General features: G+C 43.3%; 1 protein-coding gene and 1 long non-coding RNA gene across 6 annotated transcripts in view; one reads left to right on the top strand and one right to left on the bottom strand.

The window, feature by feature from the left end:
* Positions 1-984: 984 nt before the first annotated feature.
* LOC122241944 lies at positions 985-2649 on the bottom strand. 2 transcript variants are annotated; one of them, XR_006222041.1, is made up of 3 exons: positions 2576-2641; positions 1533-1594; positions 985-1398 (listed from the first exon to the last, which is right to left on the bottom strand). It is a non-coding gene; the product is annotated as an uncharacterized LOC122241944 (long non-coding RNA). The 2 variants fall into 2 exon arrangements; XR_006222040.1 differs by lacking the exon at positions 1533-1594 and having other exon boundaries at positions 2576-2649.
* Positions 2058-15130, top strand: part of JAM2 (junctional adhesion molecule 2) — a 61631-nt gene continuing 48558 nt past the window's right edge. For 2 of the 4 annotated variants that reach the window (XR_006222039.1, XM_042998448.1), the window contains exon 1: positions 2445-2594. Coding sequence is in view for 2 of the 4 variants with exons in the window: in XM_042998448.1 (XP_042854382.1) it covers positions 2528-2594 (67 nt within the window). In the remaining 2 variants the exon portion in view is untranslated. Of the gene's footprint in view, positions 2595-2854; positions 2899-15130 lie in introns of those variants that run through there. The other 2 variants (XM_042998450.1, XM_042998451.1) reach the window with 2 other exon arrangements.

Here is a 15130-nt window from a genome sequence, read left to right as displayed (position 1 = left end):
TCTAAGGCAGCGATGTCTTGTAAAACTTCCTGCACTGATGGAAATGCTCCATATCTGCACTGGCCAATAGATTAGCCATTACCCCCTATGTTCCTATTGAGAACATCAAACATGGCTAGCGTGACCGGAGACTTGAATTTTAAATTTGACTGAATCCAAATCGACACAGCTACATGGATCTGGAGGCTGCCATATGGGATAGCACAGTTTTAAAACATGATTTTTTTTTTCTTCTTTTCATATCCTACTCTAGTGCTTTCAAAAAGCTCTTTAACTGCAGGATAAGGTCCAGAGTCTGTAGTATGGCACTGAATGACTCTCATAATCCAACCGCCTTTTCGGTTCTCGCCACTTCCGCTGGCACTGTAGAACATTGCTTTACCTAAACAAGCCAGAATTTTCCAGCTTTTCATCTTGCTCTTTTCTCTACCTAGAATGCCATTTGCTTATTTTCTTCCTTTCAACAGCTACAATTTTTCATGCCTTATAAAGCCCTGCACACACCCTTCAGTAGAGGAACATCCCCCTTATTCTTGACCTTGAACAAGCCATTGGCATCTAGCAGTCCAGTTTTCATCTGCAAAGTGGGAATGATAACATTTTCTCCCTTACGGAGTTGTTGGGGGATTCAGTGTGGCACTAGCCAGACTCCCCCACTGAGAAAGCACTCAGTAAAAAGTGCTGTTATTATTTTCTGTTCTCCCACAACACTTATGTGATATTAGAAATCTTTCCAGATGGGACTTTCTCTCTCAAGACCGTGAGCTCGTTAGTAGCAAAGACTCAGTCTTGTTCATCATTGTACCCCAGCATCCAACACACTGTAGCTATTTGACAAATGCTTTAACTGATGACAACTGAGGGAATCACTTATTCACCTAGGATGTCGCAGAAAAAAAAAAAGTATGCCTTTTTGTGTGTATCTTTAGGGAGGAGCAAAAGAGATCCATAGTGGCAAGAACAAGAAAAGAGAATGCCAACAACTCTTGTAAAGCATTATATTTTTCTGGTCACTGCCCAGAAAACTGGCATAAAAGTGTGTTGTTAAATCTGTGTCCTCTCTCCTTGCTTGACTGGAGTGTAGCTCTTACGTTTTTGCCATTTTGACTTTCTGGGTCCTCTGCCCGTCTCCTGCCTTGAGTATGAAGCTTCCATCCCTGTCACCAAGGAAACAGCAGGGAGGTCTCATTCCTCACAGCTCCGCATATCTAAACTCTGGTCGCCTTTGTCCAGTGAGCTAAATTCTTCATGTGCACACCACTAAATCAACTGTCTTCTATTCAGAACTTTATCCATTATTCTACCTTTGAAAAACTGATGTATCACAATTTCTTCTCTTGGGAATGGCCTTTTTCCAGACCTGTCACTATTCTTGAATGCACCAGACATTTTTGGTCCCTGGGAGCAAATAGAAAAATTGTCTGTTTAGCCCTTGGAGTGTGTGCAGTATAAGTGCAGGTCAATTTTAAAGCAGGCAACAGAGCATTCATAATGGGTTTCCCTTTTAAAAGCACAGTAGACCAAAAATAAACCTGACAAAGGGCAGCTGTAGAGTTTTAACATGTGGAAAACTCCACAGGCAGCAGTTATGTAACTGGAAAGAAAAGAAACATAATAAATATTTCACACCGTTAGATGAACTTCCAACTCTGACACGTGAAAAGCAAAGAACACAAAACACACCTTAACTCTCCAAAGAGCACAAAGCTTACGCTGAGAAGGGGCCAAGGCTCTTGCTAAAATCGGAGCCCTGCCTTCCAGCGTGGGTCCTCATTGCTTTTTTTTTTTTTTTCTTTTTTTTCCCCTCTCGCGTCCAAGGCGGAGCCGGCAGATCCCATCTCCCGGCAGCGCCCCCGCCCCCCCGCAGCTTCGCCCGTTGGACAGAAATTTTCCAAAAATCTCCACCCCTAGGCTGAAAACCCGAAAAGTTTTGTGCCAAGGAGAGGGAAGAAAGGAGTTGGAGCGAGGCGGGCGGAGTTGCCCTCCACCGCCGCCTCCCCCCACCCTCGCCCGAGCGCCCGCCGCCCGCGCCTCCCGCCAACCCCCCCCCCCCCACCGGCTCCTCACCCCGGGGACAGCTGGCAGCCCCCGCGCCGGACCAGACACAAAGCCGATCAATCCCGGCGGCGCGGGGGCGGGGGGACGCCCGCCGGGTCTTCCCTTCCGCTCCTCGCCTCCTTCTGCCCCCTCATTAGGACCCAGCCCACACCTCGCCCGGCATCCACTGCCCTCCCGCTCCCACCCTCCACCCCACAAAAGGAACAGCCCAGACCCCCCCCAGTCCCCGGCCAAGCCAGACCTGCCCCTAGGCGGCCGGCTGAGAAGGCGCCCCCGGCAGGGGGAAACTGACATCCATTGGGGTCCGCCCACCGCTCCCCTGGTCTCCCCGGAGCCGGCCTCTCCTCTCCTGCCCCAGAAGTTCAGCCCCCGCCCGGCCCCCCCCGCCACCCCCCAGCCCGGGCCCTCCCGCGCTCCGGCCGCCGGGACCCTCGGCTTCCGAGGCGCAGCCAGCTCGGACCCCGAGAAGATGGCGAGGAGGAGCCGCCACCGCCTCCTCCTGCTGCTGCTGCGCTACCTGGTGGTCGCCCTGGGCTGTAAGTTGCTGGGGTACCTCCACCCTTCCGCCCGCGCGTGCTGGGACCGTTCCCCCCACCCGGACCTCCAGCCCCGGGACGCGGCGCGCGCCGACGGCTGTCTCTGGCGCCCCGGGCTGCGCGCGTGTGCCGCGGGGGCCGTCTGGCTTGGCACCCCGGCGAGCGGGAATCGGGGTGCGGGCCGGCGCGGGGGCGGCGGGGGGGGGGGGGAGGGCGGGCATCCGCGGTCGATAGCCTCCGATTTTGTCAGTTCTGGTTCAAGAACATTAAGAGTCCACACCAGCAGGCTTCTTGCAAAGTTGGGGTAAGTTTTCAGAGACCCAGGGACGCGAACAGAACGCAAAACTCAAGCGCTACTTCTAAGATGCTGAGATCTCAAGATGGCATCACAGGGAGGCAGGCGCTGGCCACACTCCTCAGGACCAGAGAAGGGGGTAGGGTCAGAGTCTTTCTCGGGTTTCCGAGGCTCCCGACCGCACGGGTGCGACGCAGTGCCCTTGCGGGGCAGCGGATGAGGGGAGTTCGTGACTGCTGAGCCAGAATTCCTTTTATCCTCCCACCTGCACTTCTGCATTCGGTTAGGGAGGTCTGGTCTGGGGATTCCAGCCAGCTGCTGTGTCCTCAGGGGACTTCCAGCGGAATGATTGTTAGAAAGATTCAGAAGCTGAATGAACGAGTAGCGGGGGGACGTCCCAAAGCCAATTTCACGGGGTGGTTCTAAACAGGATTTGCACGGATTCTGAGCTCATGAGATTTAAAATCCTGGGAACGTTTCCTATTATTTTGTTTTCTTCGCCTTAACTTTTTAGGAAAATGGACGAAATTGCAATAGATCTGAAGCACTTAAGCAATCCTTTTACTTTGTTTTATTTTTTTTCCTCTTTTTTTTTTTTTTTAACAGAATGGGTTATTGTTGCTATTCAAGTTCTGGTAATATAGTATTTAAAATAACCCGCCGGATAAGTGTCTAATACCATAATACAGTGACTTTTTTCTCACGCTCTTACTGCCAAAGTGAGTATTCCTGAACTCGACGTGACGTGAGCTTTGTTCCTGGGGGAGGAAGGCACAAGTTGTCTCAGGGAATGGGGTGCGCTGACCTATATTATAGAAAATCAAACCGGGGAGGCAAGGCTTCACAATAAAACCATTATGCAATTTTGAAATATCAATTGGTATCAGGTTGAACACACAAAAGAAATGCAGTGATGAAGAAAGGCAGCAAAGACACACAGTGGGGCAACTGTAACAAAACTGCTGGGAAGGATACATATTTTGTTGATGGTCCTAAATTTCAAGTTAAAACAAGACTGACTTTAAGAATTGTCACTAATTGAAAACAGACCAAATGGTTTTACTCTGCTCCTTCTTATTCAGTGATCAAATGGGAGGAATAACCTCTTTTTCAGGCTTTGATTAAATCTAACCATTGGCTCTTCTCACCCTGACTCCAGTGGAGGAATAATTTGGGTGTGTGGGGGGATCTTTTCTATATGGTTCCTAGGATGCCTAAAAGTCTGGCATTGCAAGAATGTTTTCATTTCTTTGTCTTTTTTTTTTTAATTAACTTTGTTATTTTATAACAGTTGATTTAAACAAATATTGTGAAGATAGTATGGAGATTTCCCATACATACCACACCCACTTTCTCCTTTTATTAATATTTTACATTAGTCCGTTACGTTTGTCATAATTAATGAAACAATTTTGACACATTATTGTTAACTAAAGTCCACACTTTATTCAGATTTCTTTCATTCTTATCTAATGTCCTTTTTTATTGCAGGATCTCATGCAGGATACCATATTACACTTAGTAGTCATGTCTCCTTAGGCTCTTGGCTGTGATAATTCCTCAGACTTACCTTTTTTTTACCTTGTCAAGTTGGAGGAGTACTGGTGAAGTACTTTGTAGAATGGCCCTTAGTGGGTATTTTTCTGATGTTTTCTCATGATTTCTATACCAGTATGGGCTTGTGAATATTTATTTTATACTTTGGATTACAGTCTAATATGATTGTATTTATTTTAGTGCTAACATTCTTCCAGCTTTGGCCATTGGGAGTTCTTCCAGTGGTTTCTGTATCCTTGGACATAACCCTCTCGTTGTATAAATGTATATGTGTGCATTTTTGTTTGTTTTTAGTGCTTCCTCACTTTCTGGCAACACAAAATGCTTCATGCTGATCGTGTGTATTTCCTGCTCTAGTCCTAGGATGAGCCATTTCTCTCAGGAGCCCTGGTTCCTTTTAGTGGAGAACTGTTAGAAACCAACGTGCTGTCAGTGTTGTTGAAAAACAAGAGTCTTCTTCAGGGCCAGGTTTCACTCCACAATCCTGTTTGTGGTTTATCCATTCAGGTTTCATGTCCAGATCCCAAAACTGGGTATTACAGGCTATGTATATATCAGCCACTGTTCTAGGGACTTTCTTGAATATTCTTTTTTTAAGTTCTCAAAAATGCACAAGACTGAACATATCTTCAACTTACAGATAATGACCCCCAAGGCTCAGGAAAGCTCACTTACGGAGGCTGAAAAGAAGTGAAGCTGGGATTTGAGGATCTGAGGATTTGTTCCATAGATTATTGGACTTCTCTCTTTCTTTTTGAATCCAAGCACTGAACCCTTTCCGCTGTCTTCATTCAGGAAAAGACTGTGGATTTCTTATGCTCTAATTATATACTCATCTTCTTTATATCCACCCCAAATATAACTGTACCACCCTTTTATCCTTGATCCTATTATATATATAATATCACACTTATTCCATTCTTTCATTTCTTTTTTTTTTTTTAATTTTTTTTCAACGTTTTTTATTTATTTTTGGGACAGAGAGAGACAGAGCATGAACGGGGGAGGGGCAGAGAGAGAGGGAGACACAGAATCGGAAACAGGCTCCAGGCTCCGAGCCATCAGCCCAGAGCCTGACGCGGGGCTCGAACTCACGGACCGCGAGATCGTGACCTGGCTGAAGTCGGACGCTTAACCGACTGCGCCACCCAGGCGCCCCTCCATTCTTTCATTTCTATTTGCCCGTATTTTCATCTCTTTCTTAGTAGTCTAGAAGATTTTTGTGGTTGCTGCTGTTATTTAAACTATGATTTCGGTGTACCTGTTGATATATGGACATTTATTTGTGTGTTTAGTGGAACTGTATTTTTCTTTACCATTAAAATGGGAACTCCACGAGGGGAAGAATTTCTTCATGTTTGCACACCACTGTGTATGTGCAATGCTGAGCACAGTGCCTGGCTAATAGTAAGTGTAAATAGATATCTGTTGACCAGCTCTGAAGAGAATGAGGTGGAATAAATGAAAGAAATGTATGGGTGGAATTAATGATTCTGATACACATCATGAAGCCCTAATTCTAAGTAGGTGATGTCTCAGATTTCTCTGAGGCGACATCTAAGCCAAGGAGTCAAATGTGAATGAGAGCAATGTGCTGTTCTTAACACTACATGGCTGGTAGCAGTCGGTCCTCAAATCTGGACTGGAACCAAAGCCAGGCCACTTGGCCTGTGAGTCTGTAATCTCTCATCAACTGATGAGGACTGTGGAGCAGGGAGAAATCTGGATCTTCTGCAAAATCACAAGGTTCTGCCCCAGGGGTGGGACTTACCCAAAACAGCACACCAGGGATCCAGTGCCAGGAAAATCCTGCCCTCTATAAACATTGTTAAGAACAAAGCACAATCCATTTGTGGGGGGAGAACTGGCTCCATCCAGGCATGGTCTTAATTATTTGATGAACGTAAAGGTCAAACTGGGCTTGCTGGTAGACCTGATGACCGGTTTAAGACTCAGACACAAATGGCATTCAAAAATAAGTCTAAAACAAAAAGTTAGCATAAAGAGAACCGTGAGTTCCCCTTGGCTGAGAACACTCCTTTATCTTTCCCCCGGAGCAGTTTAATGAGAGGAGTCTGTGTGAATTTACGTATGTTTGCTCTACCCATTTTCTATCACTTTGGTTTCCTCCTGCTGGCCTTGCTGGTAGAGAAGATGTTTTAAACTATGCAAGCTAGCGCTGCTCTGTTTGTCGAAGTTGGACCAGAAGATCTCTGTAAAGGCCATTATTTAAAATAACCTTTTCATCCCATAGCACTGCTGACTCAGTACTCCTGTGTTGCCAGATTGATGCTTTGAGGAAGATAAAGTCGAGGAGGGGAAAAGGGGGCCAGGATGTAGGTCAAGTGCTTACTTTGGCAAAAGCAGAGAAAGAAAACTTAAAACCGGGTACTGTTTTCTTGGGAGGGGTTACTCTTAACATGACTGGGACTCAGAAAAACAACCCAACTGTGTTAGTTTCCTATTGCTGCAGAAACAAATTACCACAGATTTAATACAACATGGACTTATTACCTTAAAGTTCTGGACGCCAGAAGTCTGAAATAGGTGTCACTTGGTGAAAATCACATTACGCTTGGGGCGCCTGGGTGGCTCAGTCGGTTAAGCATCAGTCCAACTGCAGCTCAGGTTATGACCGCACAGGTCATGAGTTCGAGCCCCGTGTCGGGCTCTGTGCTGACAGCTCGGAGCCTGGAGCCTGCTTCGGATTCTGTGTCTCCCTCTCTCCCCCCACCCCCTAGTCACACTCCATTTCTCTCTCTCTCTCTCAAAAATAAACAAACACTAAAAAAAGAAAAAAAAAAAAGTAAAATCAAAGTACGCAAAGGGCAGCTATCTTCTGCAGGTTCTAGGGGAGAATCAGCTTCCAAGGTGTTTTTCCAGCTTCTAGAGGCCACCGCCTCATCGTCCCATTCCTTCAGCCTCAAAGCCAGCGGTGCCAGGCTGCCACCAATCTGGTTCTGTCTCTCAGCCTCCCTCTTCCACTTAAAAGGACCCTCATAATTACATTGGGCCCACCTAGGTAATCCAGGATAATCTATCCATCCCAAAGTTAGCTGGTTAGCAACTTTAATTCCATCTACAATCTTAAATCCTATTTACCATGTGAAATAACACGTGTATAGGTTCCTGGGATTAGGATGTAGACATCTCTGGGAGGCCATCGCACCAACCAAAATTACGAAGTGCACAGAAGCAGTGCAATCAGCGCTGTAGCCAAGAATGTTCTAGATCCCATGGGACAACTGTAACTCTTACCTTTATTATTTTTTTAAATGGTTTTAATGTTTATTTATTTTTGAGAGAGAGAGAGAGTGCAAGTGGGGGAGGGGTAGAGAGAGAGGGAGACAAAAAATCCGAAGCAGGCTCCAGGCTCTGAGCTGTCAGCACAGAGCCCGACGCGGGGCTCGAACTCACAGACCACGAGATCATGACCAGAGCCAAAGTCGGACGCTTAACCCACTGAGCCACCCAGGAGCCCCTGTAACAGTTACCTTTAAATTATAATTCATCGTGATATAGAATTGTGTTTTTTGAGTCATATTTCAGATCACGTATTGTAGCAGTAGTGACCATGCACTCTGAGGCTGAGCTCTATGTTCAGTTACTAACTAACTGTATGACCTTGTACAAGTTATTTGATTTCTGTGTGTGTCACTTTACCCATCTGTACTGGCGATAATCCCAGTAATAGACTTACGTCCTAGAGGCGTAGGGAGAATGAAATGTGTACACATGCATAGCACACGTTAGAAAAATGGTCCTGTTAGTATTGACAACATTTGGAGGCAGTGGAGTTAAATATTCATGTTATTGTTTATAATGGATTTCCTGTATATATGAGAGTCCTGTCTAATAGGACTGTATATCTGTATACCTATCTCCATGAAAAGAACATGCTAGGCAAGTCAAAGTGGGGGTGGAGACCACTTCAGATACGGAGGGAACGATGTTGCCCAGAGGTACTTGGGCAAGAGCAAGCAGGAATGGAAGAAGTCCCTTATGGCCAGAACGTGGAGGAGAGGAGAGGGCAAAACGCAGCACCCAGGTGGCGGAGGGCCTTGTGGGACAGATTTACGATGTTCGAATTTATCCTCAAAACTAGGAGAAGCCCATTGAAGGTTTTTAATCACTGAATATCAGTTAGATTTGCATTTCAAAGAGAACATACTGGATGGAGTAATGAGAATGGGCAGGGTGGATGGATGGGAAGTTGAGGTGAGGAACCCAGTGAGATGTTAGTAGAGTGGTCCAGGCTATCACATCCTAAGTATTTCCTTGATATGGCTTATTGAAATCTATACATGCATATATATATATATATATATATATATATATATAATTTATTTATTTTTGAGTGACAGAGACAAGTGGGGGAGGAGCAGAGAGAGAGGGAGGAGGGAGACACAGAATCCGAAACACGCTCCAGGCTCTGAGCCATCAGCAAAGAGCCCGATGTGGGGCTCGAACTCATGAACCATGAGATCATGACCTGAGCTGAAGTCGGATGTTCAACCGACTGAGCCACCCAGGCGCCCCTATATGTGCACATATATAATTAGACATTTACATTCACCCACGTGGGAAATCAAATAGCTAGGTCCTGGTTAAGGAAATTATAGGGAACACATTACACTGCTTTCTGGCCCTGCTGAAAACAGCTGACCAGTATCTAGTCAATGATATATAGAAGTCAGGTCTTACCTGTACTCATGAATTCCTTAGACTGTGTTATCTATGGAATATCTTATCTTGTTCTCCACCCTGCTTTCGGCATCTGCTCTTTTGTAGTCTTGGGAAGCACGCGCTTCCCATACGTTCTTTCGGGCACGTAGCCACTGACATATTACGCAATGTCTTCCCTTTGATGTATGCCTAATAAATATGGGAGCTTGAGAGCAGCTTGGGGAGACTTCTCTTAGCCTCCCTCTCACCTCTCTTGACTTGCATGGAGTCTTGAGTAATTCTTTCTGCTGCCCTCGGCTTTGCTGGACAAAGCCAAAAGCCGAACCCACACACCCACAGAAAATTGTTTTATATCTGAGATGTAGTTAATTGAATTTAATCAGGGATTTGAGAAAAAATTGTTCATTGGTTTTTAAGGAATTTTTAAAAATTGTGTGTGCTGCAAATGTTTCTAAGTTTCTGTTCAGCCCCTAACATCTAAGCATGAAACAGTAGCTTTGGGGGCTACTATTTATCATTTTTCAGTATTATTCTCTTTCCCACCCCTGGGTTTGTCTTCCTTCAGTATTGTCTTACGTATTTCCTATGTTGCCATCCTTAGACAGGTGACTGGATTGCATTTGATAGGGAGAGGAGTAGCCTTCTGTGTTAGTAAGTATGTGAGGGTGTGCACGTATGTGTTGGAGACACAGAAAGAGAGAGGTAGGGGTGGGGAGAGAGAGAGGGAGAGAATGTGTGTGCTCACATGAATGCCTGGTAACAGGACCACAAAATCCTACTCTTGGGACCTTTAGGCCAGTGAGTGGATTGGAAATGTTCTGTAGTTTGAATTCTTCCTACATTTTCTGAACAGAGAAGCAAAGAGCTCCTGCACCTGGTCCCATGAAGGTGTTTCAAGAGCTACCCTCTTAGCTCTGCATGGTCTTGGGTCAAACAGCCCTGAGCAGGAAGCCTTGTGATCTTAACAGATAGGAGTTTTAGTGCTTAACTGAGAACTTTTGCTTTTCTCTCTTTCTTTCTTATGTCAACGTCATCAAGGTTTTATTTGTTTCATTAGATTTTCTGTTCTGTTTCAGTTTTCAACATTTTTTACAGGGACGGTTTGGGACTGAGTTGTTTTTATAATGGCAAAGAGTGAAAAAGCCTGACCTGGGCTTACTCCATTATTCTGGGTGTTTCTAGTTCACTCACTCTCATTTTGTCAAAACAGTCCCTTGTTTTTGGTTTTTAGTTTTAGCTTTGCTCACACTCTAAAAACTTGCTAAATACATTATTATGGCCATAATCAAAGACAAAAATAGATCACTGTTGGATGCATTCACTTACATGTTTAATTAAAAACAGTGTATGTATATGGTAAGTTCAAACAGTACAGAAAGGTTATAAGGTGAAAAATAACTCTCCAGCCCCCCACCCCTGGCCTTCTATTCCACTCCTCACAGATAACCCACTCTTAAGTTTTTGGCATATAGTTTCAGAAAACTTGGGGGAAAAATATAGTTCTAGCATATATGAGCATACCTGTATAGTTTCTTTAAAAATAAAGACTCAAAATTTAGGGGTACCCGGGTGGCTCAGTCAGTTAAGCCTCTGACTTTGACACAGGTCATGGCCTCACGGTTTGTGGGTTCGCGCTCCACGTCGGGCTCTGTGCTGACAGCTCGGAGCCTGGAGCCTGCTTCGGATCCTGTGTCTCCCTCTCTCTCTGTGCCTCCCCCACCCATGCTGTGTTCTGTCTCTCAAAAATAAATAAATGTTAAAAAAATTTAATAAAAAAATAAAGATAAATAAAAATTTACTGTGCTTCTTGTTCTGTCCTTCCAACAAACCAGATCATATTATGTATGATATTCTGTGACTTCCTGCAAAGCTTTATTTTTACTAGTAATGAAGCCACAACCCAAAGCAACTTGTCACAAACAGGACTCGTGACAGCATCTCGCAGAGGCCTTTAAAATCCTTAAGGTATAAAAAAAAAAATAAAAAAATCCTTAAGGTAAAATACAGCAAACCAACAAAAGTAAATAGTGAAACAAAGTGAATAGAACAAAACAGAGGGAGATAAATTCCCAGACCAGTGACGAAACCTAGGAAGGGAGAAATTCCAACTCAGATGCAATGAAAAAGTCCAAAGAAAAGTGTAAAGGCCAACGCCCAGAGAAAACCAACACCAGCACCGGCTAAGACTTACAGACAAGTGCAAACTGGTGCTATTTTTAAAGGAGACCAAAGAAGAAGTAATGACCGCAAATAAAAAGGGAACACGTTGAACTACTGGGAAAGTGCTAAATTTGAAAAGGCAGAATTGTGCTCATGTTTTAAAAAAGGCTCGAGAGGCACTTTCAAATAGGAATGGATTCTAATCAGAAGTCAGAACTCCCACAGTAGCATGAATAGTAACTTGAGTGTCTGTCCAATAATCTAAACACGCAGTTGGCTATGTCTTAAAAGATAGGATAAAAATTCTACATAAGCTGATTGGAGCCATGGATTGTTGCCCTTTGGCTGCGTGCAATACTTTTGGTCCCAGAACAAGTCAGGTGCTTTTGTGTCCTGTGTGTGTAAGGGAGTGAACTATGCCATTTTAGATACAGTGTTTCTCCTTCCCAGCCATCTTCTCTGCTCTTCTGTTGTCATTGTTGAAATTTTCTCCCTGTGCCAAATGCAACTCCTCCCTGAAGGTCTAAGCCCCTTCCTTGTTCTCTTAACCCTCCTCAATTCCCCATTCCCGGTGATATTAGTGTGTTCCTGGTTCTCTTATGGTACTTACTGGGCTGGACCCTTACCATGTTTACATGTGCTTCTCTCTGGATGTGAGTTTCTTAAGGCCAGAGAGAACACATCTTTGTGTCTCTAGCACCTAGAATCGTGCCTGACACCTAATGGTTCTCTAGTAATTAGTTGAATGTAAGTAAGTAACCTCAAGTGTAATGTTTATTTGTTTCTTACCTTCCTAAAATTACATTTAACAATTTTTTAAAAATTTTTTTGAGAGACAGAGCGAGTGCAAGCAGGAGAGACAGGAAGAGAGAGAGAGAGAGAGAGAGAGAGAGAGAGAGAGAGAGAGAGAGAATCTTAAGCAAGCTCCACACTCCGCTTGGAGACTGACACTGGACTCAGTCTCATGACCATGAGATCATGATCTGAGCTGAAACCAAGAGTTTGACGCTTAACAGAGTGAGCCACCAAGGTGCCCCTAGAATAACATTTTAATAACAAAAGTTGCAAGACATATGTAAAATGAGTATTTCCTAATGAATGCATAATTTTACTGCTCTTAGAACTCCCTCCTCCCCTGTTAATATGGTTTCCCTAGAGTTTAGAGTTACAAGGTAATATACAGACTGGTCTGCCTTAGGGAGTTTTAAGACATTTTACTGATTGCCTGATGCCTCCTTGTATTGTAAGAAGAAAAAAAAAACCCATATAAGCTCCTCTTGGATTAGTAAGCATTGACTAAAAGCTCAGATGAATAAAAGAATACCTCCTCACAAGTTGCCTGAGATAAAACACAATACAGGATATTAGAGAGTGGTAAAAGTACTCTCTGGGATAAGGGTCCAGTTTTTCCCCTCACGGTCCAATCCCTCTGCCACAATTGATATCATAGCAACCCATGTCCCACAGTAGGTAAAAGTTTGATAAAAGAGAGGGGGCCTTATAAAGTTATCTTTATTTCCAAACCAAAGATGACTTTCCTAGGCATTCTTCTCCAGTAATTATATCTTCTTGTGGGATTTTGACACCTGCTCATTAGCAGGGAAAAAATTTTTTTTCTGGATCCAGATGATTCATCAAGAAGGTCCAAGGGTATCGTCTCATTGCAAATGCTAGGATTCGATGCATCCTAAGAAATTCAGCTCTTTGCACTACTCCCCCCCATAAAATCTAATGAGCATGTTGAAATGTTTGAAAAACACTGCCTGGAACACTGGCCCTAGACTTTTTTTTTTATTCCATGCCCTACTTCTCTTAAAAAGAGCATGTGCCCCAACATACATTTTTAGTAATGGATTATATACATGTATTTCTGTATCAATATATTATACTAATTATAAAACATATGTAAAGTAAAAAAAACAAATGAGATAATGAAAAATAAGTAGTAACGTCTTGGGGCAGAAATGAGGTGGTAATGGCCCCATATTACAGCCCTTGCTTGATATGATAAAACCTCTATCATTAAAACTCTGTGAGACTGGTACTGAATAGACTCACAGACTAATAGAACAGAATATAAGTTGGCCCAAGTTCATTGGAAATTTAGTATAGATGTGAGACCTATCTTTCTATTTATGTATATAAAATACTAGCATCTCAAACCATAGAGAATGCTTAACAAATATCATTATGATTGGGTAGCCATTCGAGGGAAAATGGATCTGATCCTGACACTGTGCATGAAGATAAAGTCCGAATGGATCAAAGATCTAAATGTAAGTGAGTAATAAACTCACCACCCCCCCCCAAAAAAAACCCAAAAGCATGGGTACATTTTTCTATAAAATATATATCAAAAGAGCATCTGCATGAAAAAAAATAACATACACAAGTCAAAAGACAAATGACTGATTAAAAAAAGATGTCTGCATGGGGCGCCTGGGTGGCTCAGGTCATGATCTCACGGTCCGTGAGTTCGAGCCCCGCGTCGGGCTCTGTGCTGACCGCTCAGAGCCTGAAGCCTGTTTCAGATTCTGTGTCTCCCTCTCTCTCCAATCCTCCCCTGTTCATGCTCTGTCTCTCTGTCTCAAAAATAAATAAACGTTAAAAAAAAAAATTAAAAAAGATGTCTGCAATTTAAATCTCAACCAAACAGTATTGTCACTGACGTACGAACAAGCCCTAAATATGGAAAGAAAATAAAAATGTAAAGAACAAAATAGAAAAATGGTGCACATACAACACAAACCCCAGAGAGTTCCCAGAAGAAAAATTGTAATAGTTCTTCAAATACAACGCTGCCCTCAACATCACTTAAATGCAAATTAAACTGTCACAGAGATAACGTCTCTTCGCTGCCAGATTAGCAAAAACACAGAACTCATCTGCATACTCTACTATTGAAGCTGTGTGCAAACAGGCACTCTCGCTGCTGATGGGCTGTGTAGTGATTAATCTGCTATGGAGAGGAATTCAGCAATACGTACAAAAATTACATGTCTACTCTGACTCATCAACCCCACTACTGGGAGGCTATGGAAGGACCAGTCTGTTATCACCTGAAACTACTGACTAATCTTAACATCATTAAAAGTAGGACATTCAAACATTGTATGATACAACAGGAGGCACATAGCGTTCCCCATGTAGTGTTTATGCTCATCCCCTCAAAAAAAATAAGAATAATTGACCTTTATTTGGATCGAGCCTCTAACCAAGCTAACACCTCTTTACAGGAAGGTAGATACACAAATTAAAGATATGGATAAACTTAGAAAGTGGGTGGTTCTATAGAATAACTGACCAGCTTTCCATGACAAGTCAATGTCATGGAAGGAAAAAATAAAGGCAGAAGGGAGAAGAGGGCAGGTTAACTCTAGATTAAAAACAAGATGAGACAAAGAGCCCAGGAGGCAAGTGTAATACTGAAATGCGGATCCCAATTCAAGCAAGATATTGGGGGAATTGGACTAGGGTGAGGTATTAGATTATATTAAGGAATGAATTATAATTTGTTATTTAATGTTATCATAGCTATATGTCTTTAATTTGTATCGATACTACTAAAATAATAAAGAAAAGTGATTGATATGTGTGATTTGCTTTAAAACTCTCAACGACAAAAAGGATAGATGAAGTAAATGTGGCAGTCTTTACAACTGTTGAATCAAAATTAGGAATATATGGAGTTTATCGTTCTGTTCGCTCTACTTTTGTGTCTATTTGCAAATTTGTTGTAGGGGTGCCTGGGTGGCTCAGTTGGTAAAGCGTGAGATTCTTGATCTCAGGGTTGTGAGATCGAGCCCCATGTTAGGTGTATAGATTACTTAAACAAATA

The sequence above is a fragment of the Panthera tigris genome, chromosome C2 (genome assembly GCF_018350195.1).
Source record: "Panthera tigris isolate Pti1 chromosome C2, P.tigris_Pti1_mat1.1, whole genome shotgun sequence".
Classification (NCBI taxonomy): Eukaryota; Metazoa; Chordata; class Mammalia; order Carnivora; family Felidae; genus Panthera; species Panthera tigris.
Note: the sequence above shows the minus strand (reverse complement) of the source record. Positions and strands in the feature narration are given on the sequence as shown.